Here is a 25,261-nt window from a genome sequence, read left to right as displayed (position 1 = left end):
TAGCGTGAGAATTCCCTTTGAAGAACCTTCGAACTACTCATGAGGGTGAACACAGTGTGCCTCGTGGGAGATCGCCACGCAACCTGGCAGTCTGTGCAACGCAGCCCATTTTTCTGCCACCATTTGGCCACATGACTCCATCCTCAGTCAGACCAGATCAAGCATCTTCTTGTATTTAGGGCCCATGTTGCAAAAAACATTTACACATTGTCACACAGCATGGTTAGTGTACATGTAGCAAGCTGACTGAAGGACGGAGTCATGGCTCTGTGAAGGTGTCAAGGTCTGGCAGTTGGCTTTGTTTGCTTCTCTGAGTACGTAGTTAAATTTGTGAACATTAGAGGATCCGCAGTGCCACTGCCCAGCCCTTCCGGAGTACTTGGTAGGAATTAAATGAGGTGCAGTGGGTTACCCCTGTAATCCCAGCATTTTGGTAGGCTGAGGAGGGAGGATTCCTCGAGGCCAGAAGTTTGGGCAACATGGTATATACTCTGTCTCCACAAAAAATTTTTTTTTTTTTTTTTTTTGAGACGGAGTCTTGCTCTGTCACCCAGGCTGGAGTGCAGTGGCCGGATCTCAGCTCACTGCAAGCTCCGCCTCCCGGGTTTACGCCGTTCTCCTGCCTCAGCCTCCCGAGTAGCTGGGACTACAGGCGCCCGCCACCTCGCCCGGCTAGTTTTTTTGTATTTTTTAGTAGAGACGGGGTTTCACCGTGTTAGCCGGGATCGTCTCTCGATCTCCTGGCCTCGTGATCCGCCCGTCTTGGCCTCCCAAAGTGCTGGGATTACAGGCTTGAGCCACCGCGCCCGGCCCACAAAAAATTTTTAAAAATTATGGCTGGGCACAGTGGCTCACGCCTGTAATCCCAGCACTTTGGGACGCCAAGGCAGGTGGGTTACTTGAGATCAGGAGTTGGAGACCAACCTGGCCAACATGGCAAAACCCCATCTCTACTAAAAATACAAAAATCAGTGCGGTGTGGTGGCACACACCTGCATTCACAGCTACTCAGGAGGCTGGGGCAGGGAAATCGCTTGAACCCAGGAGGCAGAAGTTGCTTGAGCCAATATTGCGCCATTGCACTCCAGCCTGGGCGACAGACTTTGTCTCAAAAGAAAAAAAAATTTAGCCAGGGAGGGTGCCATGTGCCTGTGGTCTCAGCTACTCAGGAGGCTGAGGCATGAGGATCACTTGAGCCAGGTGGTCAAGGATGTAGTGAGCTATGATTGTACCACTGCACTCCAGCCTGGGTGACAGCAAGATTCTGTCTCAAAAAAGAAAAAAAAAAGTTTGCCTGTGAGTCACTGACACTCTGGACAAGCGCTAGCTGTCATAACTGTGATCATGGGTGATACATACGTGGAAGTCACAGGGAGGTGTGTGATTTGCTTTGTTAAAAAAAATCTGTAGAGGGCAGAGGGGAACATTGTATGTTTTGTGGGCCCCAGGGGACCCTAGTGACTTGGTTTCTACTGAGTGTGTGGGTGGTGGTGGAGTCATGGGCGGGCGTTGACTTTGTGGAGTGCAATCCTTACTGGACTATGTCTGCTGTTCGGCCCCGTCAGAGACCTTCCCTTCCCCCTGGGCTAATATGGGTGCTTTGTTTGGCCACAGAATGTCCTGAAGGAGCACGCGGATGATGACCCTAGTCTGGCCATCACTGGGGTCCCTGTGGTGACTTGGCCAAAGAAGACTCCAAAGGTAAGACGCAGCCTGCCTGCAGTGGGCAGCCGCTTCCCACTTCCTTCCCACCTCCTGTAGGGTGAACGTCCGCGGCTTTTTCGGTGGCTCTGGGGCCTCCTGAGATGAAGGCACCCCAGTGACGATGAAGGATTTTGGTGATTTGTTCTGTGTTTTTGTTTTTGGAACGGGGCTGCTTTACCTAGCTGTGGGAACTGCGAACAGTGCCGCCTGGTGGTCACTTGGAAAACTGGGGGGCGCTCACACCTCGCCTTTCCCTGTGCTTAGGTGGATTTTCTGACTCTCCTTCCCTCACTCCCTTGCTTCTTCCCTTCCTTTTTCCTTTTCCTTTAGCGCTTCATGGGCTGTCTTCTCTTTTGAAAGGAACTTTTTCTCAGTGTGTAAAACTGATTGATGCTCAACATACAAATGTGTAATTGGTCGAGGGCGGTGGCTCACGCCTGTAATCTCAGCACTTTGGGAGGTGGAGGCGGGTGGATCACCTGAGGTCAGGAGTTCGAGACCAGCCTGGCCAACATGGCACAACCCCATCTCTACTAAAAATACAAAAAAATGCAAGCATGGTGATGCAGGCATGGTGGTACACGCACGTGGTCCCAGCTACTTGGGAGGCTGAGGCAGGAGAATCGCTTGAACCTGGGAGGTGGAGGTTGCAGTGATCAGAGATTGCACCACTGCACTCCAGTCTGGGCTACAAAGTGAGACTCTATCCAAAATAAAAATAAAAATAAATAAATAAATGAAATAAAATAAAAATGTCTAATCAAACGGGAAAGGACCAGGTCACGAAGAAGAGGAATAATGGCTGTATTGTTGAAGACTTCGTAGGGGCAGTTGGCTGTTGTCTGGACCTCCACAGCCCTTATCTTATTTATGTTTCAGCAACTCTGTGGCGTAGACAGCTGTGACTCTCATTTTATAGATGAGGAAACTGAGGCTTCAAAAGGTCAAGTCACTCGTTAGGACAGCCAAGTACACAAAGATCGGTCGGTTTGGCAGCAGAGGCCAAATTTTCAACCAGTGCTCACCTCAAAGTCCGCCATCCAGAGAAAACAGTTTTGGTGAGCACCCTTCCAAAGGCGGTCCTAGGTGGGATACATATGTATCAGGTCATCTCTCTACCATCCATCTGCCTCCAGGCAGCTTCACCACTTCCTTGGACAAGTTACATACTGTCCTGAGCCTTACTTTCCTTGTTTATAAAAATGGGTTATACCAAGACTTTCTTCAGTGGTTGTCAGAACTAAATGAGATAAGACATGCAAAACCCTTCAGACAAGGGCTGTCTTGAGGTTAGCACGCTCTAAATATTATTTGTGACTTCAGTAGCCCCAAGAGGTATTTTGTTAATTTCTGATTTTTTTTTTTTTTTATTTTGGCTATTATAAAAAACACTGAAGCCAGACATGGTGGCTTATGCCTGTTGTCCCAGCTACTCCAGAAGCTGAGCGGGGAGGATCACCTGAACCCAGGAGTTCAAGATCAACCTGGGTAACATAATGAGACCTCATCTCTACCAAAAAAAAAAAAAAAGGCCGGGTGTGGTGGCTCAAGCCTGTAATCCCAGCACTTTGGGAGGCCGAGACGGGCGGATCACGAGGTCAGGAGATTGAGACCATCTGGCTAACACGGTGAAACCCTGTCTCTACTAAAAAAAATACAAAAAACTAGCCGGGCGTGGTGGTGGGTGCCTGTAGTCCCAGCTACTCCGGAGGCTGAGGCAGGAAAAGGGCATAAACACGGGAGGCGGCGCTTGCAGTGAGCTGAGATCCGGCCACCGCACTCCAGCCTGGGCGGCAGAGCGAGACTCCGTCTCAAAAAAAAAAAAAAAAAGGCCAGGCATGATAGTGCATGCCTGTAGTCCCAGCTCTTTGGGAGGCTTAAGCAAGAGGATCGCTCGAGCCCAGGAGCTTGAGGCTGCAGTGAGCTGTGATTACACCACTGCACTCCAGTCTGGGCAATAGAATGAGACCCTATCTCAAAAAAAAAAGAGAAAGAAAGAAAAAAGTGTACTGTTAACAGATTTCAAACACTTTTTTTTTTTTTTTGAGACCGAGTTTTGCTCTTGTCGCCCAGGCTGGAGTGCAGTGGCGTGATCTCGGCTCACTGCAACCTCCGCCTCCTGGGTTCAAACGATTTTCCTGCCCCAGTCTCCCGAGTAGCTGGGATTACAGGCACCCGCCACCGTGCCCGACTGATTTTTTGTATTTTTAGTAGAGACAGGGTTTCACCATGTTGGGCAGGCTGGTCAATTTCAAACACTTATAGGCCTGGTGCAGTGGCTCTCACCTGTAATCCCAGCACTTTGAGACGCCAAGGTGGGCAGATCACCTGAGGTCAGGAGTTGCAGACCAGCCTGGCCAACATGGCGAAACCCCGTCTCTACTAAAAATACAAAAATTAACTGTCATGGTAACACGTGCCTGTAATCCCAGCTACTCAGGAGGCTGAGGCAAGAGAATCACTTGAACCTGGGAGGTGGAGGTTGCAGTGAGCTGAGATGGCACCACTGCACGTCAGCCTGGGGATGCATTATAGTTTTATTTGCTAAATCTGGCAACTCTAGTTGAAATGACTGTAGTTTTGATATATTGTTGAAACAAAATGGATTATTCAGATTAATTTCACTGTTTGTTTTTACCTTTTCAAATGTGGCAACAAAAAAACTCAAAAGTACCTATGTGGCTCACCTTCTATTTCACTCATTCATTCATTCGTTTATTTAGAGTCTTAACTCTGTTGCCCAGGCTGGAGTGCAGTGGTGCAATCATGGGTCACTGCAACCTCTGCCTCCCTGGATCAAGCGATCCTCCCACCTCAGCCTCCCAAGTAGCTGGGACTACAGGCACGCGCCATCACGCCTGGCTAATTTTTTATATTTTTGGTAGAGATGGGGTTTTGCCATGTTGCCAAGGCTGAACTCCTGAGCTCAAGCAAGCCGCCTGCCTCGGTCTCCCAAAGTGTTGTGATTACAGGCGTGAGCCACAGTGCCTGGCTTACCGTACGTACTTCTGTTATTTCTATCGAGCAGTGCTCTTCTGTATAATTCTTTGATTATCTTCTTCGAAGTGTACTTTTTTTTTTTTTTTGAGATGGAGTCTTGCTCTTGTCACCCAGGCTGGAGTGCAGTGGCGCAATCTCGGCTCACTGCAACCTCCGCTTCCTGGGTTTAAGTGATTCTCTTGCCTCAGCCTCCCGAATAGCTGGGACTACAGGCGTCCGCCACCACGCCCGGCAAATTTTTTGTATTTTTAGTAGAGACGGGGTTTCACCATGTTGGCCAGGCTGATCTCGAACTCCTGACCTCAGGTGATGTGCCCACGTCGGCCTCCCAAAGTACTGGGATTACAGGCGTGAGCCACCATACCCAGTCACAAATAAATATTTTAAAAATAAGGAAGTAAATAACTTCAGAGCCACAAACTGGTATGAAGCAGAAGAGGAATGAATACCCCGGGCCCACCACCGAGCCCTGAAAATAAATGACCCCCAGCCCAGCTGAAACTCCTGGGCACTCCCCAGTATACGCAGCAGCTTCCAGACGCAGTTTGTCTATTTGACTTTACCCTTCCCATGAGGCTGGGAGATGGAGGGTGTTATCGCCTTGGTGCAGCTGAGGAAGCAGAGCTTGGAGAGGTGCAGCAGTGACCCTCGGGCCACTTCCTTAGGAGAAGGAAGGTGTCGGACCGCAGATGTGCAGGTTTCTGTCACTGCACGGTGAGGAACCAGTGACATGTGGCAGGGAGAGGGGGGAGGGAGGCCTCTGCTATGTTTATGCATTTCCTGGCTGGTGGGGTTAAAAAGTTAACAGGAAAGGAAGAAATAACTAAACGACTGACTGCCTGGGCCGCCCGGGGTCTCTGGGTTCCCAGGTTGCAGCTTCCTCCCATTGGATGCAGGTTGGGGTGAAAGATCAAGGGTGCTCACTGAGGCCCTCAGGATGCAAGGTAGGGAGTGGTATTTGATCTGGGTCGGGTTACCTAACAAGTAATTAACGCTAAGTGATGATTAGCAAGAAATGCTTTGATCTCCCACCTTGCCTCCAGGAGAACAAAGCCCTTTTCTGGAACTGATTAGGTGCTGTGAGGTCATTTCTGATGCGGTGTCCTTCATATCCAAGATGCTACTGAGCCACCATCCATCACCATCCACCTGATTGGCTGTTTCCACAAGTGGTGTTGGATTTGTTTTGATCTGTCTACACTCCGGCTGCTTCCTTTTATGACCAAGGGGCAGGATGGTGGGGGCCCGTCTGTGACCTTACAGGCTGGGCGAGGGAATGGAGCTTATTTGAGGCCTGGCCTCTGACCTCGGCCTTATTAGTGAGCTGACCCCTGGCTCAGCTGCCAGACATGGCTACTGGCTGGCTTGCTGGTTTATTCCCAAAGGAGGAAACTGAGGAAGGACGGGGGACCCAGCCACGACTGCCTCTGGCTAGCAAGCCAGCCTGTGGACGCTGCCAGCTTCTTCATTCATTATCTCTAGTGGCCAAACCAGGCTGCCACTTGAATTTCAATGACTGGCAATTTTTCTGGAGTATGGGAGCAGAGAGGCTGGAGTGTGGAGGACGAGCACCCTGATGGGGGCATGGAGACAGTCCTCGTCAGTAGCTGTTGGATCAGCTTCCTTACGGGGACATTTCGGGGCCACACAGGAACCACAAGAGGAAGCAACACACCCTCGATGACTTGTGACCTTTGCTTCTGCTTTGTCTCTCTCCCCTTTCCTCCGAAGTTGGTCCCTTCGATCCCAGAGGCCTGCTCCATCTGGGGTCCCTCGGGAGTGACGCACAGCCTTTCCCCGAAGGGGAGGCACGTGATTCAGTGAGAGTCCCCTAGTGCTTCCGGCAGGTCCCTGCCCGGCTCTCAGTCCTGTCGGCCCGCAGTCGTGAAGCTGATGCTGTACAGTTGAGGTGGAGGGGGCTGGCAATAATGGCTGCCCTGTATTGCCAACTACTCAGGGTCCTGTAATTTCTCAGGGAGGCCATGTGCTGTAATGAGGACCAGTCCCCAGGCTGGTGGCATCAGCTTCACCTGGGGGACTTGTGAAAAAATACAGCTTCCTGGCCCCCACCCTTGATGTAGCCATTCTGTAGGCTTGGGGTGGGCCTGGGGATCTGCACTTTCTAAAAGCAGCTCGGGGCCAGGTGTGGTGGCTCACGCCTATAATGCCAGCACTTTGGGAGGCCGAGGCAGGTGGATCACTTGAGGCCGGGAGTCCGAGACCAGCCTCACCAACATGGTAAAACCCCATCTTTACTAAAAATACAAAGATTAGCCAGGTATGGTGGCAGGCGCCTGTAGTCCCAGATACTCGGGAGGCTGAGGCAGGAAAATCACTTGAACTTAGGAGGCGGAGGTTGCAGTGAGCTGAGATTGCACCACTGCATTCCAGCCTGGGTGACAGAGTGAGTCTTGGTCTCATTAAAAAATAAAAGCTTCAGGCCGGGCGCGGTGGCTCACGCCTGTAATCCCAGCACTTTGGGAGGCCGAGACGGGCGGATCACAAGGTCAGGAGATCGAGACCATCCTGGCTAACACAGTGAAACCCCGTCTCTACTAAAAATACAAAAAAAAATTAGCCGGGCGCAGTGGCGGGCGCCTGTAGTCCCAGCTACTCAGGAGGCTGAGGCAGGAGAATGGCATGAACCTGGGGGGCGGAGGTTGCAGTGAGCCGAGATCGCGCCACTGCACTCCAGCCTGGGCGACAGAGCGAGACTCCGTCTCAAAAAAAAAAATAAATAAATAAATAAAAAATAAATAAAAGCTTCTCGGGGCGGGCACTGTGGCTCATGCCTGTAATGCCTGTAATCTCAGCACTTTGGGAGGCTCAGGCTGGAGGATCACTTAAGCCCAGGAGTTGGAGGCTGCAGTGACCTATGATCACTCCACTGCACCCCAGCCTGGGTGACAGAGTGTGATCCTGTCTCAAAAATAAATAAATAAATAAATAAATACATAAATAAAAATAAAAATAAAAAAAAAAACTGCGCGCGGTGGCTCATGCCTGTAATCCCAGCCCTTTGGGAGGCCTAGTTGGGCGGATCACTTGAGGTGAGGAGTTTAAGACCAGCCTGGCCAACATGGTGAAACCCCATCTCCACTAAAAATACAAAACAAGAGGCCAGGTGTGGTGGCTCATGCCTGTATCCCAGCACTTTGGGAGCCCGAGGCAGGCGGATCACCTGAGGTTGGGAGTTCAAGACCAGCCTGATCAATATGGAGAAACCCTGTCTCTACTAAAAAAATACAAAATTACCTGGGCGTGGTGGTATATGTCTGTAATCCCAACTACTCGAGAGGCTGAGGCAGGAGAATCACTTGAACCCAGGAGGCAGAGGTTGCGGTGAGCTGAGATCACACCACTGCACTCCAGCCTGGGTGACACAGCAAGACTCCATCTCGGAAAAAAAAACAAAAAACAAAACAAACCAATACATAAATAAAAATGAATACATAAAAGCTTCCCAGGTCATTCTCTGCACTGCTCGGATGCATTTTTGGGGTCAGATGCACCTTTGGGTGGACTCCTTCCTTCGCCACTGACTAGCTATGTGGTCTTGAGCAAGTCTCAGCCTCAGTTTACTTATCTGTGAAAGGGGCTAACAGCACCTTTCTTGTGGGGCTGTGGTGAGATGATGTCTGTGAAATGTCTTTAGAGTGGGCCATCAATCAGTGTTTGCTATTCTAGTTTTTTGTAATTATGGTTTAAAAGTAACTGTGAATCTGCCCACCCAGAAGGCTTTTGATGTTCTTGATAGAAACTGAGGACACAAGAGGAGGAGCGGGGACCAGGGGAGGGGGCTGAATGGTTTAGAGGCATTTCCCATCCCAAAATTATTATTTGCTTGTGCAAAACTTAATCGCAAGCAAGGGCCTGAATGACTTAATTTCTTTGCAGTAGTTATGGCCGTGCTGAAATGGGCTGGCATTTCCTGGGGGTTTGGGGGTGGGAACTGGTTTAAGAAGCTGCTTTATCTAGGCATGCCAAGGCTGAAGCGGGCGGATCAGTTGAGGTCAGGAGTTTGAGACTAGTCTGACCAACATGTTGAAACTCCGTCTCTACTGAAAATACAAAAAATTAGCCGGGCATGGTGGCGCATACCAATAATCCCAGCTACTTGGGAGGCTGAGGCAGGAGAATCACTTGAACTCAGGAGGCAGAGATTGCAGTGAGCGGAGATCGCCCCACTGCACTCCAGCCTGGGCAGCAGAGCGAGACCCCATCTCGAAAAGAAAAATAAAAGAAGCAGCTTCTCCTTTATCTCTTCCTCCTCCTAGAAGGGAGGAGTCGTAGGCTCTTTGGAAGGGAGTGATGGTTTGCCTGAGAATGTGCCCCTGGCGGTTTGAGGCCACTGAGGCCATGGGGTTCTCCACCGGGTCAGGGTAGGAGGAGAGGATGTCAAAGGCCAAGGGTGTCAGATGTCCAGTGCTGAGGGCAGGACAGGTCTGGTGAAAGGCTTGTGGGAGAGCAGCTCCCAAGAGGAAGTGCGCAGCTCAACATGCTGGGAGGAGGCCACGATGGAAGCCGCAGGGCCAGGATGTGGGTCCCAGGAGAGCAAAGAAAGGCAGGAGAAACACGTTGATTCTTGGAGGGTGCGGTGAGGGGAGCCATGTGAAGAGACACCTGGGCCTCCGATCTGGTATCCCAAGTGCGTTCCTCCTGCCGTCTGAGTCATTCATGGAGTCTGGAGTCCGGCAAATTCTTGGGAGGTCAACAAAAACGTCCAGTCAACAAATGCCCACAGAGAATGTTCTGCTGCTTCTAAATAATGTTGTATACAACATCAACAGCAGAAGAATCCTGTTGAGAGAAAAATATGGGTGGCAAAAGGATGCGCCAGTTCTGTCGTTCGTTCTTTCTTTCCTGCTTTTGTTTCTTTCCTTTCTTTTTTGTTTGACACAAGGTCTTGCCCTGTCGCCCAGGCTGGAGTACAAGTGGCGTGACCACAGCTCGCTACCATCCCCACCTCCCAGGCTCAAATGATCCTCCCCCCTCAGCCTCCTGAGTAGCTGGGACCACAGGCATGTGCCACCACACCCAACTAATTTTGTTTATTTTTTGTATGGGGAGCGGTCTCACTATGTTGCCCATGCTGGAGTGCCGTGGCTCAATCATAGTTCACTGTAGCCTCATACTGCTGGGCTTAAGAGATCATTCCACCTCAGCCTCCCGAGTAGCTGAGACTATAGGTGTGCACCCCCATGCTTGACTTTGTGATTATTATTATTATTATTATTATTATTTGAGAGAGATTCTCGCTGTGTCACCCAGGCTGGAGTGCAGTGGCGTAATCTTGGCTCAATACCAACCTCCGCCTCCTGGACTCAAGTAATTCTCCTGCCTCAGCCTCCTGAGTAGCTCGGATTATAGGCATCTGCCACCACTCCTGGCTAATTTTGTATTTTTAGTAGAGACAGGGTTTCACCATGTTGGCCAGGCTGGTCTCAAACTCCTGACTTCATGTGCTCTGCCTGCCTCAGCCTTTCAAAGTGTTGGGATTACAGGCATGAGCCACTGCACCTGGTCTGTGATTTTTATTAATCATGGTAAAATGCCGGGCGCAGTGGCTCACGCCTGTAATCCCAACACTTTGGGAGGCTGAGGCAGGTGGATCACAAGGTCGGGAGTTCAAGACTAGCCTGACCATGATGATGAAACCCCATTTCTACTAAAAAAAAAAAAAAAAAAAAAAAGCCAGGCGCAGTGGCTCATGCCTGTAATCCCAGCACTTTGGGAGGCCAAGGCGGGGGTGGGGGGGATCATGAGGTCAGGAGTTCGAGACCAGCCTGACCAACAAGGTAAAACCCCATCTCTACTAAAAATACAAGAATTAGCCAGGTGTGGTGGCACACACCTGTAATCCCAGCTACTCAGGAGGCTGAGGCAGGAGAATAGCTTGAACCCAGTAGGCGGAGGTTGCAGCGAGTCGAGATTGTGCCACTGCACTCCAGCCTGGCAAAGGAGCAAGACTCCATCTCAAAAAAAAAAATGTGGTAAAATATATTTTGCGTAAAAGTTACCATTTCAGGCCGGGCATGGTGGCTCACGCCTGTAATCCCAGCACTTTGGGAGGCTGAGGTGGGTGGATCACTTGAGGTCAGGAGTTTGAGACCAGCCTGGCCAACATGGTGAAACCCTGTCTTTACTAAAAATACAAAAAGTAGCTGGGCGTGGTGGCGCATGCGTGTAGTCCCAGCTACTCAGGAGGCTGACGCAGGAGAACTGCATAAACCCAGGAGGTGGAGGTTGCAGTGAGCTGAGATCGTGCCACTGCACTCCAACCTGGGTGACAAAGCAAGACTCCATCTCAAAAAAAAAAAAAAAGCTATTTCAACTATTTTATGTGCATAGTTCAGTGGCATTATTATTATTATTTATTTATTTATTTATTTTTTGAGATGGAGTCTCGCTCTGTCGCCCAGGCTGGAGTGCAGTGGTGAGATCTCTGCTCACTGCAAGCTCCGCCTCCCGGGTTCACGCCATTCTCCTGCCTCAGCCTCCTGAGTAGCTGGGACTACAGGCGCCCGCCACCATGCCCGGCTAATTTTTTTTTTGTATTTTTACTAGAGACGGAGTTTCACCATGTTAGCCAGGATGGTTTCGATCTCCTGACCTCGTGATCTGCCCGCCTCGGCTTCCCAAAGTGCTGGGATTACAGGCATGAGCCACCGCGCCAGGCCATTATTATTATTTAACGTGTTGTGCAGCCATCATCACCATCCATCTCCAGGATTCTTTCATCACTCCAAACAGGAATCCTGGAACCCCGGCCCTGTTTAACACTCACCCCCCATTCTCCCCCCCCGCTGCCCCCTGACAGAAGGTTTTTGAAGACAGAATAGTGTGAAGTTGGGACACTTGGTGAGGGAGAGGCCATCAAGGAGGCTATTGCTTAAAGGTCTCCTAACAGTGGATCAGTTTAGCGTAGTGACTGTGGCAATGAAGAGGCTGGATCCCAGATATATTTGGGAGGCAGCACTGATGGGACAATGGGAAGCTTCTGCTGCTGGGTTGAGGGGAGGTGTCAGGGATGGCTCTTAGGTGTTGGATTTACAGGGCGTCTTCGGGCTAGTGTTCTCACCTCTTTCTGGAAACCCGACCACAGAATGATTTTCAACATCCTCAAACTGGTGTCGCCCCTTTGCCACCAGGCTCAGGCCCTTCTAGTCTCCCAGCTGTCAAAGTAACCTCCTGAAATTTAGACCCCATCACAGCTCTCGCTTGTGTATTAGTCGACTAGGGCTTTATAACAAAGGATCGCGACGGAAACGTACTGCCTCAGAGTTCTGGAGGCCAGAAGTCCAAGGTGAAGCTGTCGGCAGGCAGGTTCCATCTGGGACTGTGCGAAGATCTGCTTCAGGCCTCTCTCCTTGGTTTGTAGGTGGCTGTGGTCTCCCTGGGTCTTCACCTCATCTTCCCTCTGTAAGGGTCTGTGCCCAGATTTCCTCGTTTTATAAGGACAACAGTCATATGGGTGCTGGGGGCTCGGACTTCAACATACGAATTTTGGGGGTGGATACAGTCAGCCCCCAACCCTTGTTATCAATCCTTCAGTGATTCTCCATCTTCTTTATTTTTAAAGTTTTTTTTTTTTTTCTAGTTTCTGAGACAGGGTCTTTCTCTGTTGCCCAGGCTGGAGTGCAGTGTTGCAATCACGGCTCGCTGCAGCCTCGACCTCCCAGGCTCAAGGGATCCTCCCACCTCAGCTTCCCAAGTCGTTGGGACCACAGGTGTGCACCATCATGCCCAGCTAATTTTTGTGTTTTTGTAGAGATGGGGCCTCACTGTGTTGCTCAGATTGGTCTTGACCTCCTGGGCCCAAGTGATCCTCCCACCTTGACCTTCCAAAGTGCTAGGACTACAGGCGTGAGCCACCACGCCCAGCCTTCATCTTCATTAAAAGCCTCTCCCAGCTCGTGAGCCTGGCCTTGAGTGCCCAAGTCGCCGTCTGTGACTGTGCCGTAGACTCTCCTGACCTCCTCTCATCTTCATTTCATTGCTGGGGAACCAAATTCCTCCATGGTTTCCTTGGACCGGCCTGCCTCTGTCTTTGCTTACACTCTTCCCTTCTCAGAGGGCCCTTTTCCCCATTGCTCCCATGTAGAAATCCTCTCCATGCCAGCTCCAACCCAGTTCCCTCCTCACCAGGGAGCCTCCTGAGCTGACATGTTCCAATTGCACCTTAGCCCCTTTCCGGCTGCCTCACCCTCCTTGTGGACTGCTGCAAGGGGCTTCCTTGCCTGTCTGGCCTCTGATTGGTCTCAGCCCGTGGGAAGCACCTGCAGGAGATGGGAAGGTGGGAGGAGAGGGAGGCAGAGTATCGATTTCTTTAGCTTCCTCCCTGTGGGATCATTGCAGGTTGAGTGTTTCCATCTATCGCAGACCACACCTCTATTGTGTGACCTTCTCCATCTTTTCTCTGCTTCTGGTCACTGTTCCCTCCGCTTGCCCATTGGCCAAGGGGAGGAAACAGCTCGTCACTGTCCCTGGGCTTGGCTGCATCGACGCCTGGCTGGTTCCCCTTAGCCCTGTTTACGTTTTGTCAGTCAAACATCGGCTAAACTCTCCTTTATGCACCAGTGTGAGGGGCCTTGGTGCCCTCCGATTCCTGCCAGGATCCTGACTGACGTGCTTCCACACTTCTTTCCCCACTGCGCTTCAGCATTCTACTCTGCATTTTGTGTGTGTGTGTGTGTGTGTGTGGTGTTGTTTGTTTTGTTTTGTTTTGTTTTGTTTTTTCCTGAGATAGGGTCTCACTCTGTCACCCAGGCTGGGGTGCAGTGGCACAATCTCGGCTCATGGCAACCTCCGCCTCCCGGACTTAAGGGATCCTCACATGTCAACTCACATGGGACTACAGATACATACTACCATGCCCAGCTAAATTTTTGTATTTGTTTGTAGAGATGGGGTCTTGCCATGCTGCCCAGACTGGTCTCGATCTCCTGGGCTCAAGAGATCCACTTGCCTCAGCCTCCCAAAGTGCTGGGATTACAAACGTGAGCCACTGCATCTGGCCATAGGGCCTAACGCTGGCCTACTCTGCATTTTGGTTGACTGGACGTACCTGAACGGAGCCTCCACTAGCGTCTTGAGACTGGAGCTTGTCTTTTGTTGTTGTTTTTTTTTTTTTTCTTTTGAGAGGGAGTCTTGCCCTGTTGTGCAGGCTAGAGTGCAGTGGCGCAATCTCCACTCACTGCATGGAGCTTGTCTTAATAATGTTTATTATTATTATTTTTTGAGATGGAGTCTTGCTCTGTTGCCCAGGCTGGAGTGTAGTGGCACGATCCTGGCTCACTGCAGCCTCTGCCTCCCGGGTTCAAGCGATTCTTCCGCCTCAGCCTCCCTAGTAGCTGTGATTACAGGCGCCCACCACCATGCCCAGGTAATTTTTGTATTTTTAGTATATTCAGGATTTCACCATGGCCAGACTGGTCTTGAACTCCTGACCTCAGGTAATCCGCCCCGCTTGGCCTTCCAAAGTGCTGGGATTACAAGTGTGAGCCACCACACGCGGCCCAATAATGTTTTCCTTATCCATTTTTGCATCCTGTCAACGCAAGACCGCGCCCAGATCCCAAAGGCCCAGGAAATACTTGTTGAATGAATGAAGTCAACAGCAGGATTTTCCCAGAGCTTCTGAAAGATGAGGCCATATTCATTAGTTTCATGTCTTTGTTGTCTTTCACCTGCACTCCAAATGCTTCTGAATCCTGTTTGTGATGCACTTATTCTTTATGTAACTCCTGTGTCCCAGTCCCCACCAGCTGTTAAACGAACGCTCATTAGAAGAGTACTAAGAAGGCTGGGCGTGGTGGCTCACACCTGTAATCCCAGCACTTTGAGAGGCCGAGGCGGGTGGATCACAAGGTCGGGAGATTGAGACCATCCGGACAACATGGTGAAACCCGTCTCTACTAAACTACAAAAAATTAGCTGGGCGTGGTGGCGGGTGCCTGTAATCCCACCTACTTGGGAGGCTGAGCCAGGAGAATCATTTGAACCTGGGCGGCAGAGGTTACAGTGAGCCGAGATTACACCACTGTACTCCAGCCCAGGTGACAAGAGCAAAACTCTGTCTCAAAAAAAAAAAAAAAAAAAAAAGCCGGGCACGGTGGCTCACGCCTGTAATCCCAGCACTTTGGGAGGCCGAGACGGGCGGATCACGAGGTCAGGAGATTGAGACCATCCTGGCTAACACGGTGAAACCCCATCTCTACTAAAAACACAAAAAAACTAGCCGGGCGAGCTGGCGGGCGCCTGTAGTCCCAGCTACTCGGGAGGCTGAGGCCGGAGAATGGCGTGAACCTGGGAGGCGGAGCTTGCAGTGAGCTGAGATCTGGCCACTGCACTCCAGCCTGGGTGACAGAGCGAGACTCTGTCTCAAGAAAAAAAAAAAAAAAGCCTAAGATAAGTTCTTGGAAAGCAACTGAGATCTGGAGGGCTCCAGCCTTTGGAGTAATTAGAAAGCCAGGCAGGTACTATAACCAATTGCTTGGCATTACCATGGTTTCATTTCTGGAACAATGGCTTATCCTTTAGACTTTGTGTATTTCCCACATTAAAGGAGGATGTTTGATCACTGACATTAGGAATAAATCGTCATTCCCCACCCCCTGACTTCTTTCTCGAATTTGGCTTTGTTAGGAAGACGAATGTATGTTTGACCAAACCATGTTGTCAGATAATCTGTCTCTCAAATTTAGGTGACCTATTGAAAAAGGGACAAGGTTGGGTTTAGACAGGTGAAATATTTTCATCACTTATTTTTGCTTCATCTTACAAAGCTGGGACGGATGAAGGAGGGGAGTCTTAATTACACAAAAAGAAAGTAGGTACAAACCTGCTCTACATCACTGACCTCCTCCACCAGTGAACAGAAACATCTCATCAGGAAAGCAGGATGAAGAGAATCAGAAGTACTCTCATCGGCCAGGCGCAGTGGCTCAGGCCTGTAATCCCAACAGTTTGGGAGGCTGAGGCGGGTGGATCGTTTGAGGTCTGGAATTTAAGAGGAGCCTGACCAACATGGTGAAACTCCATCTCTACTAAAAATACAAAGAAAAAATTACCTGGGCATGGTGGTGCATCTGTAGTCCCAACTATTTGGGAAGCTGAGGCAGGAGAATTGCTTGAACCCGGGAGGCGGAGGTTGGAGTGAGCTGAGATGACACCACTGCACTCCATTTGGGTGACAGAGCAAGATTCCATCTCAAAAAAAAAAAAACAAAAAACAAAAAAACAAACATCATTTATAAAAAGCACTTTTTTTCTCATCATTTAGATTCTTGTTTTTCTCTGCTAGTGTTAATGAGACAAGATGACAGGCAATGGCTGGGTGTGGGGCCAGCATGGGAAGGAGTATCTGTTTTTTTGTTTTTTGGGTTTTTTTTTAAGACAGTCTCGCTCTGTCACCCAAGCCAGACTACAATAGCATGATACTGGCTCACTGCAACCCTGCCTCCTGGGCTCAAGTGATCCTCTCACCTCAGCCTCCCAAGTACCTGGGACTACAGGTATGCACCACCACACCCGGCTAAGTTTTTTGTGGTTTTTTTTTTTTTTTTTTTGGTAGAGACAGAGTCTCATTATGTTGCCCAAGCTGGTCTTGAACTCCAGAGCTCAAGTGATCCTCCTGCCTCAACCTCCCAGAGTGCTGGGATTACAGATATGAGCCACTGTTCCTGGCCTAAACCTGTTATTAATTCTCTCTTTTAATACAGACTTTTCTCAGGACGTAATTTGTAGAAAACAAAGAGCCACACGTGCCATAGAATATCCCGCTTTATGCATTTGTCCAAGTGTGTTTTGTGTCATTTGGCTTGTTCTTTAGTTCTTGCAACTTCTGTAAATTGGACATAAGTTTTAAAGGCTTGGTTAAAGTAAATATAATCGTTGGCTAAGGCAATGGCAGTCTGATATCCCATTATTCAGTTATTCGTCTCTCCTTGCTCCAGAGAATCTGGGTGGTGGTGCCTTGGCCCCCTCCTTGCCTGCCTCCCTGGTCATTTGTGAATGGTTTCAGTACTTGTTCATCATTCTTTCCTGTATCAATAATGTCATCAGGAGCCAGGTGTTGTGGCTGACACCTGAAGTGCTAGCTACCTGGGAGGCTGAGGCAAGAGGACTGCTTGAGCCTAGGAGTTAGAGGCTGCATTAAGCTAAGATCACACCATTGCACTCTAGGCAGGGTGAGAATAGCAAGACCCTGTCTCTTTAAAAGAGAGAGAGCTGGGCATGGTGGCTCACAACTGTAATCCCAGCACTTTGGGATGCTGAGGCTGGCAGATCAGTTGAGGTCAGGAGTTCAAGACCAGCCTGACCAACATGGTGAAACCCCGTCTCTACTAAAAATACAAAAATTAGCTGGGTGTGGTGGCACGTGCCTGTAATCCCAGCTATTTGGGAGGCTGAGGCAGGAGAATTTCTTGAACTTGGGAGGCGGAGGTTGCAGTGAGCCAAGATCACACCATTGTACTGCAGCCTGGGCAACAGAGCGAGACTCTTGTCTCAAAAAAAAGGAGAGAGAGAGAGATGGAGTCACAGTTTCTCACCCAGGCTTCAGTGCAATGATGCAGTCATAGCTCACTGCAATCTTGAACTTCTGGGCTCAAGTAGCTTTCCAAGTAGCTGGGACACATGTGAACCACTCTTTTAAAGAGAGTGTAAGGCTGGGCGCGGTGGCTCACGCCTGTAATCCCAACACTTTGGGAGGCCGAAGCGGGCGAATCACGAGATCAGGAGATCGAGACCATCCTGGCTAACACGGTGAAACCCCGTCTCTACTAAAAATACAAAAAATTAGCCGGGTGAGGTGGTGGGCGCCTGTAGTCCCAGCTACTCGGGAGGCTGAGTCAGGAGAATGGCGTGAACCCGGGAGGCGGAGCTTGCAGTGAGCCGAGATCACCATACTGCGCTCCAGCCTGGGCGACTGAGCGAGACTCTGTCTCATTAAAAAAAAAAAAAAAAAAGGAGAGAGTGTAATCCCCATCTCTTAAAAAAAGACCCGACATTCCACATTCCACTGTTTACCAAGTTATTTACAGCGCCTCCTTGTGGTGTAGGAGTTCATTACTTGCATTTTAAAGATTAAAGAAATCTGGAACTCCCTTTACCCCGAGCGAGCTTCAAGATCACAGCCTGAGGCCAGTGCCATGGCTCACACCTGTAATCTCAGCACTTTGAGAGACCGAGGCGGGAAGATCAGTTGAGCCCAGGAGCTTGAGAACAGCCTAGGCAACATTACGAAACTCTGTCTCTACAAAACACACACACACACAAATTAGCCAGTTGTGGTGGTACATGCCTGTAGTCCCAGCTGCTTGGGAGGCTGAGGTGGGAGGATTGCTTGAGCCTGGGCAGCGGAGGTTGCAGTGAGCTGAGATCGTGCCACTGCATTCCAGCATGGGCAACAGAGTGAGACCCTGTGTTCACAAAGAAAAAAACAGAGCCTGAGCCCAATAATAAATAATTGGGGTCAGCTGGGCATGGTGGCTCCCACATCTGTAATCCCAGCACTTTGGGAGGCCGAGGCGGGCAGATCACGAGGTCAGGAGATTGAGATCATCCTGGCTAACACAGTGAAACCCCGTCTCTACTAAAAATACAAAAAATTAGCTGGGCGTGGTGGCGGGCGCCTGTAGTCCCAGCTCCTCGGGAGGCTGAGGCAGGAGAATGGCATGAATCCGGGAGGCGGAGGTTGCAGCAAGCTGAGATCGCGCTACTGCACTCCAGCCTGGGCGACAGAGAGAGACTCCATCTTGAAAAAAAACAAAAAACAAAAATAACAAAACTGGCATCTACTTGAGGGTGGAGGTAGGCAGGAGAGGGTGAGGATCAAAAAACATTACCTATTGGGTATTGCTGTGCTTACCACCAGAGTGGTGAAATGATCTGTACACCAGGCTCCTTTGACACACAATTTAGCTATATAACAAACCTGCACATATACTGCTGAACATAAAAAGAAAAAAAAAAGTTTTGGAACCTGGATGCAGTGACTCATTCCTGTAATCCCAGCATTTTGGGAGGCCAAGGCGGGAGGGTCATTTATTACCAGCCTGGGCAACATGGAAAGAACCTGTTTGTACAGAAATTTTAAAAAGTTTAAGGCCAGTCGAGGTGGCTCACGCCTGTAATCCCAACACTTTGAGAGGCTGAGACGGAGGATCCCTTGAGCTCAGGAGTTTGAGACCAGCCTGGGCAACATAGTGAGACCCCATCTCTATAAAAAGATTTTTTTTTAATGCTAAAAAAAAGTTTTAAAATAAGAAAAAAGCTTGGGCACGATGGCTCACACCTGTAATCCCAGCACTTTGGGAGGCCAAGGCGGGTGGATCACCTGAGGTCAAGAGTTCGAGACCAGCCTGGCCAACATGGTGAAACCTTGTCTCTACTAAAAATATAAAAATTAACTGGGCATGGTGGCAGGCACCTGTAATCCCAGCTACTCTGGAGGCTGAGGCAGGAGAATTCGCTTGAACCCAGGAGGCAGAAGTTGCAGTGAGCCGAGATCGTGCTGTTGCACTCCAGCCTGGGTGGCAAGAGCGAAATTCCATCTCAAAAAAATAAGTAAAGAAGAAGAAGAAGAAAATATACAAAAATTAGCTGGGCATGGTGGCGTGCACCTGTAGTCCTAGCTCCTCAGGAGTCTAAGGAGGGAGGATCCCTTGAGCCCAGGAGTCAGAGGGTGTAGTGAGCTGTGATTGTGCCACTACACTCCAGCCTGGGTGACAGAGTAGACTTTGTCTCTTAAAAATAAATAAATACATATATACATACATACATAAAAATAACTGGGGTCAGGCCAGATATGGTAGTTCATACCTGTAATGCAAGCATTTTTAGAAGCCAAGGTGAGACCATGCCTCTACAAAAAAAAAAAAAAACAATTAGCCTGCTGTGGTGGCTTGTGCCTGTAGTCCCAGCTAGTTGGGAGGATGAGATGGGAGGATTGCTTGAGGCCGGGAGTTTGAATCTGCAGTCAGCTGTTGTTGGCACCACTGCACTCCATCCTGGGTGACAGTGAGACTCCCTCTCTACAAGATTAAAATTAAAAAATTGTTTCATCAGGAGATGAAAAATGGTTTTTGAAGAATGTCATTCCGTATGAATTAGCTGGCGTTGTTTGGCAGAGCTTTTCCTCATCAACTGGGGCTACCCCTAAAAACAGTTTCCCCTGAGCCGGCAGCGTGAGGTCCTCACTTCTTGCCCTTTAAATGTTGATTTTCAAAGTAAGGAATTGGTTAATGGCTGTTTCAAATGGTGACAATAGATTTTGTCAGGCTTTTTCTATTTTGAGTGTCTTGATGGATCTATGAAAATGCATGAAATGAAGAACAGGAATGGTAACTAAAGAGAGAGGCCCATGGCAGCAGCCAGGGAAAGGAAGGAGGGAGGGAAGGAGGGAGGGAGAGAAAAGCCATGTGTATTGGCATTGAAGTGTCCTCAGAGCCCATCAGACCCCCACAGTGACTGTTAGCAGCTCGTTTAAGAGCTGATTGAACTACCTCTTTGTTTTGGTTAGTTTTAACACATCCTGGGGTTTAGGGCCTATAGTTTCTAACCTTTCAGGAATAGGACCTAAAGTCACTCTTTAAAAAAATTTTTTTTGTAAGAGACAGGATTTAAAAAAAAAAAAAAAAAGCAAAAAACTACCTGTTGGATGCCACTTGTCTTGTTTGGTCACCCAGGGTGGAGTGCAGTGGCACGATCACAGCTCACCGCAGCCTGGGACTCCTCAGCTCAAACAATACTCCCACCTCAGCTTCCCAAATAGCTGGGACTACAGGCACACTACTGCGCCCAGCTCATTTTTTTTTCGAGACGGGGTCACCCTTGTCTCTCAGGCTGCAGTGCAGTGGCGTGATCTCAGCTCACTGCAACCTCCACCTCCCGGGTTCGAGCAACTATCCTGCCTCAGCCTCCCGAGTAGTTGGGATTACGGGCTCCCGCCACCTCGCTCGGCTAATTTTTTGTATTTTTAGTAGAGACGGGGTTTCACCGTATTAGCCAGGATGGTCTCGATCTCCTGACCTTGTGATCTGCCTGCCTTGGCCTCCCAAAGTGCTGGGATTACAGGCGCAAGCCACCGCGCCCAGCCCCAAGTTTTTCTTTCTAAAAAAAATTTTTTTTTTAATAGATGGGGTCTTGCCATGTTGCCCAGGCTGGTCTCAAACTCTTGGGCTCAAGTGATCCTCCTGCCTTAGCCTCCCAAAGTCCTGGGATTACGTCATGAGCCACCGTGCCTGATTTTTGTTTTGTTTTGGTTTTTTGAGACAGGGTGTCTCTCTGTCACCCAGGCCTGAGTGTCCTTATACAGACCTAGATGATATAGCCCTGTACACACATGGGCTGTATGGTAAAGCCTGTTGCTTCTGGGCTGCAAACTTGTACAGCATGCTACTGTATGGAATACCGTAGGCAACTATAACACTATGGTAGGTATTTTTGGTTTTCTGTTTGTTTGAGACAGTCTCGCTCTGTCTCCCAGGCTGGAGAGCAGTGAGTGGCATGATCATGGCTCGATGCAGCCTCAAAATCCCGGGCTCAAGAGATCCTCGTTCCTCAGCCTCCCAAGTAGCTGGGACTGCAGATGTGCACCACCACGCCCAGCTAATGTTTGTATTTTCTGTAGAGATGGGGTTTCACCATGTTGCCAGGCTGGTCTCCAACTCCCGTGTTCAAGCAATTTGCCCTCCTCAGCCTTCCAAAGTGCTGGCATTACAGGCATGAGCCACCGCACCCAGCTATTTTTGTATCTAAGCATAGAAAAGGTACAGTAAAAATATGGTATGATAATCTTACGGGACCACAGTCATTGACCAAAACGTTTTTTTGCAAGTGCATGACTGTATATGCTTTTTATTGAGGCAAGATCTACCTCACCTAGAAATTTTAAAGTGAACAATTCATTGCCATTTAACACATTTGCAATGTTGTACAACTATCACTTCTATTTAGTTCCAAAACATTTTCGTCACCCTCAACAGGAAACCCCGTACCCATCAGCTGTCACTCCCTACTCCCCCTCCCCTGGTCCCTGGCAACCACTAATCTGCTTTCTGTCTCTATGGATTTGTCTATTCTGGACTTTTCATATAAATGGCATCATACAATATGTGGACTTTTGTGTCTGGTTTCTTGTTCTCAGCATCATGCTCTTCAGGCTCATTCCCCTTGGAGCATGTGTTAGTACTTCACTCCTTTTTATGGCTGAATCATAATTCCATTGTAGGGATGGATCGCATTTTGTTTATTCATAAATCAAATGGATATTTGAATCGTTTCTACCTTTGGCTATTGTGAATAGAACTGCTATATGAATGATGATCATAATTTTATTCCTATTTTGGCCTCTTTACTCTTTTTTTTTTTTTTTTCTTTGAGATGAGAGTTTTCCTCTTGTCACCCAGGCTGGAGTGCGGTGACTTAATCTTGGCTCACTGCAACCTCTGCCTCCCTGGTTCAAGCATTACTCCTGCCTCAGCCTCCCGAGTAGCTGGGATTACAGGCGTGCGCCACCATGCCTGGCTGACTTTTGTATTTTTAGTAGAGACGGGGTTTCTCCATGTTGACCAGGCTGGTCTCGAACTCCTGACCTCAGGTGATCCACTTGCCTCGGCCTCCCAAAGTGCTGGGATTACAGGCATAAGCCACCCAAGCCCAGCCATTTACTGTCTTCTTTATCATCTCATTTTGATTTTTTTTTTTGAGACAGAGTCTCATTGTCACCCAGGTGGAGTGCAGTGGTGCCATCTTGGCTCACTGCAACCTCTGCCTCCCAGGTTCAAGCGATTCTGCTGCCTCAGCCTTCCAAGTAGCTGAGATTACAGATGCCCACCATCACACCTGGCTAATTTTTTTTTGTATTTTTAACAGAGACGGGATTTTACCATGTCAACCAGTCTGGTCTCGAACTCCTAGCCTCAAGTGACCTGCCTGTCTCAGCCTCCCAAGGAGCTGGGATTACAGGCGTGAGCCACTGCGCCCGATCTGTCATCTCATTTTGAATAACCTTTGGATTTGGGCTTTTGTTTTGAGTCTACCGTCCACAGAACTTTAGATCTTGTTTCTCCAAGGTCCTTTTTGGAGGAGGATGGGCTAGACAATGGAATTGGTGTTCTGTTTAGAAAGCAAACCAAGAGGGAGATTTTATCTTGTTACAAAAAAAAAAAATAATTAAATTACAAAGCCTTGATTATAGGCCAGAATTAGGCTGGCATTTTACATATATTTAGCTTCTCATGTTTTTATGTGGGGGTGGTTTATAAAGTGAACCCACTTGTGTGGTTCAAATTGCCTCGCTGAGCCTTAGCGTGGATTTTGGTAGGGAAGTGAACGGAGAAGGGAAGTAACTTTCTAAGGTCAGCAGAGGCATTGGGAATGGGGTGACTGGTGGAAAAACATTTCTCAGATCAATGCCAGTCACCTGTTAAATTAGTTAATTTTAAAAAATCCTGTGCACAGTCACACATCTTCCAGTGAATGTAAATATTTATTGGGTTGTTTTTGGTAACGTAAGGAGACATAATTAGGAGAAGAATTCCCACTTAACAGAAAGCTTCGTCTATTTAGAGGACTCTTATGATGAATATATGTGGTTTTTAAATGCTTGTGGAACGACTCTCCAGGGGAAAAGCAAAAAGCAATTAAGTAACATTAGGAATTTCCTTAAGAGAAATCACTGTAGCCCCTGGTCTGTCCTACTGTCACTGTTCAAATTACAGTTTTATCCAGGTAGCCCTGGAATCCTATGTTAAGTGGTTAGAAATTTCCTTTCATTTACATTGTGTTAGAAAAATAACTTTCCAAAAGACCTTCTGCTTTTGCCGTGAAGGGGGGCAAGTCTCCTGAAGAGCAGGGACAAATGGTAAAATAATAGTAAAATAACTGAAGCGTGCATTCTCAATTGCTTGTTAGGCATAAATTATTACTTGTGTAGGAGACAACCCTATGCAGGCCTCCTGCTCTGTTACTTTTTTTTGAGAAAGGGTGTTGCTCTGTTGCCCAGGGTGGAGTGCAGTGGCGTGATCTTGGCTCACTGAAACCTCCGCCTCCCAGGCTCAAGCGATTCTCCTGCCTCAGCCTCCCGAGTAGCTGGGATGACAGGCACACGTCACCATGCCCGGCTAATTTTTTGTATTTTTAGTAGAGACAGAGTCTCACCATGTTGGCCAGGTTGGTCTTGAACTGCTGACCTCAAGTGATCCACGCCCAAAGCCTGTGATTACAGGTGTGAGTCACTTCTGTTCCCTCCTTAAGGTCATGTTTACAAATAGTGTCCATTGGTTCAGGAGGGTACCAGCCTGTCATTGGTCTCGACATTAAAAGGATCCTTTCTGTTTCTCTGCCCTGAGCCTCTGGAAAATAATGTTCCCAAGCTTTAGCTGTGGCCTTTGTGACATGGGCACAAGGAAAAAGGGTTTCATGCTGGAGAGCCCCTCCGCTTATGTTAACCGGAGTCCATGGGGACAGCTGCTGCACAGTCTGCCCTCCTCATGCCCATTCCTAGAAGTGGGCATGGAGAGGCTTGTGACTAACTCCAAGCATCGTAGTGTTCCTGTCTTCCCTCCTCCCTTCACCTTCGCACATTGCCTGACACGCTGAGTCTGGGCAAAACCTCTCAGCAGCCCGGGGTCATTTCCGGGTTCTCACTCTGATAGGCAGATCAGAAATGTACACAACACCCAGAGAGAAAGCAGGGAAGTGAGTGACAATTGTGATGGAGGAGGACTTGGCTTCCATCTGTTTTTGTTTATTTCCACATCACATGGTGAAAGTTCTGGATCCAACTGACTGGGTGGCATCAGTTTCGGGGAGCTCTTTCTAAGAATATAGGTAAGGCTTGGCCCAGTGGAATTGGGAGAGGATTCAGTTCTTAGGGTCACTAGAAGATGAGGTCGGAGGGAGAGAGGGAGGGCCACCCAAAAGCACAATGTAAATGCTAAATTTTAACTTGGCAATTCTGTCAGGCAAGGGTTGCCATAATTTGTATTTTATATACAGTCCAGCACACTATTAATACAAAGCAGATGTTGAATAATTGTGTGCACTGGTTAACTATAGGAAATTTGATTTAGGGAAATAGAGAAGAAGCATTTTGCAAGTGTCAAAAGAGGAATTTGTAAAAGGTGTCAGGACAGTGGCCTTCATAGTGTTTGGAGGGAACCCACTACGTTGTTATGTCCTAACTGTGGCCTCCTGGTTCTACAGTTGGCCCTTGCCAGATCAGACAGCAACCTGGCTATCCAAACTGTACCTACCCACCTTGGAACTGGATTTGAACTGAGAATACAGAATTTATAGCATGTAGTAAGGGACGCTTAATTTTCTTCTGCTTCAGCCTGAGTTTGTCACCGGCCTCATTTGGCATCCTCCTCTCTTGTCTTTGGCATGAGTCACTGGAGCGGTGTGGTTAAGAGCCCAGGCTCCAATTGGCTACGGGGTCAGATCCAGGTCCTTTCCCTTCCTCGCAGCAATGCGCCTCAGTCTCCTCATCTATTAAGTGGGTGAACAATGGTTCCCACCTTATGGAGCTGTTTAAAGGAATAAGTGA

General features: G+C 48.8%; 1 protein-coding gene across 32 annotated transcripts in view; it reads left to right on the top strand.

The window, feature by feature from the left end:
- Window positions 1-25,261, top strand: part of KDM2B (lysine demethylase 2B) — a 156,256-nt gene that overhangs the window by 87,936 nt on the left and 43,059 nt on the right. For all 32 annotated transcript variants that reach the window (XM_065524940.2, XM_065524925.2, XM_065524929.2 and 29 more), the window contains one exon: window positions 1,615-1,701. In XM_065524940.2, the coding sequence (XP_065381012.1) occupies window positions 1,615-1,701 (87 nt within the window). The remainder of the gene's footprint in view (window positions 1-1,614; window positions 1,702-25,261) is intronic.

This window comes from Macaca fascicularis, chromosome 11 (genome assembly GCF_037993035.2).
Source record: "Macaca fascicularis isolate 582-1 chromosome 11, T2T-MFA8v1.1".
Taxonomy (NCBI): domain Eukaryota; kingdom Metazoa; phylum Chordata; class Mammalia; order Primates; family Cercopithecidae; genus Macaca; species Macaca fascicularis.
Note: the sequence above shows the minus strand (reverse complement) of the source record. Positions and strands in the feature narration are given on the sequence as shown.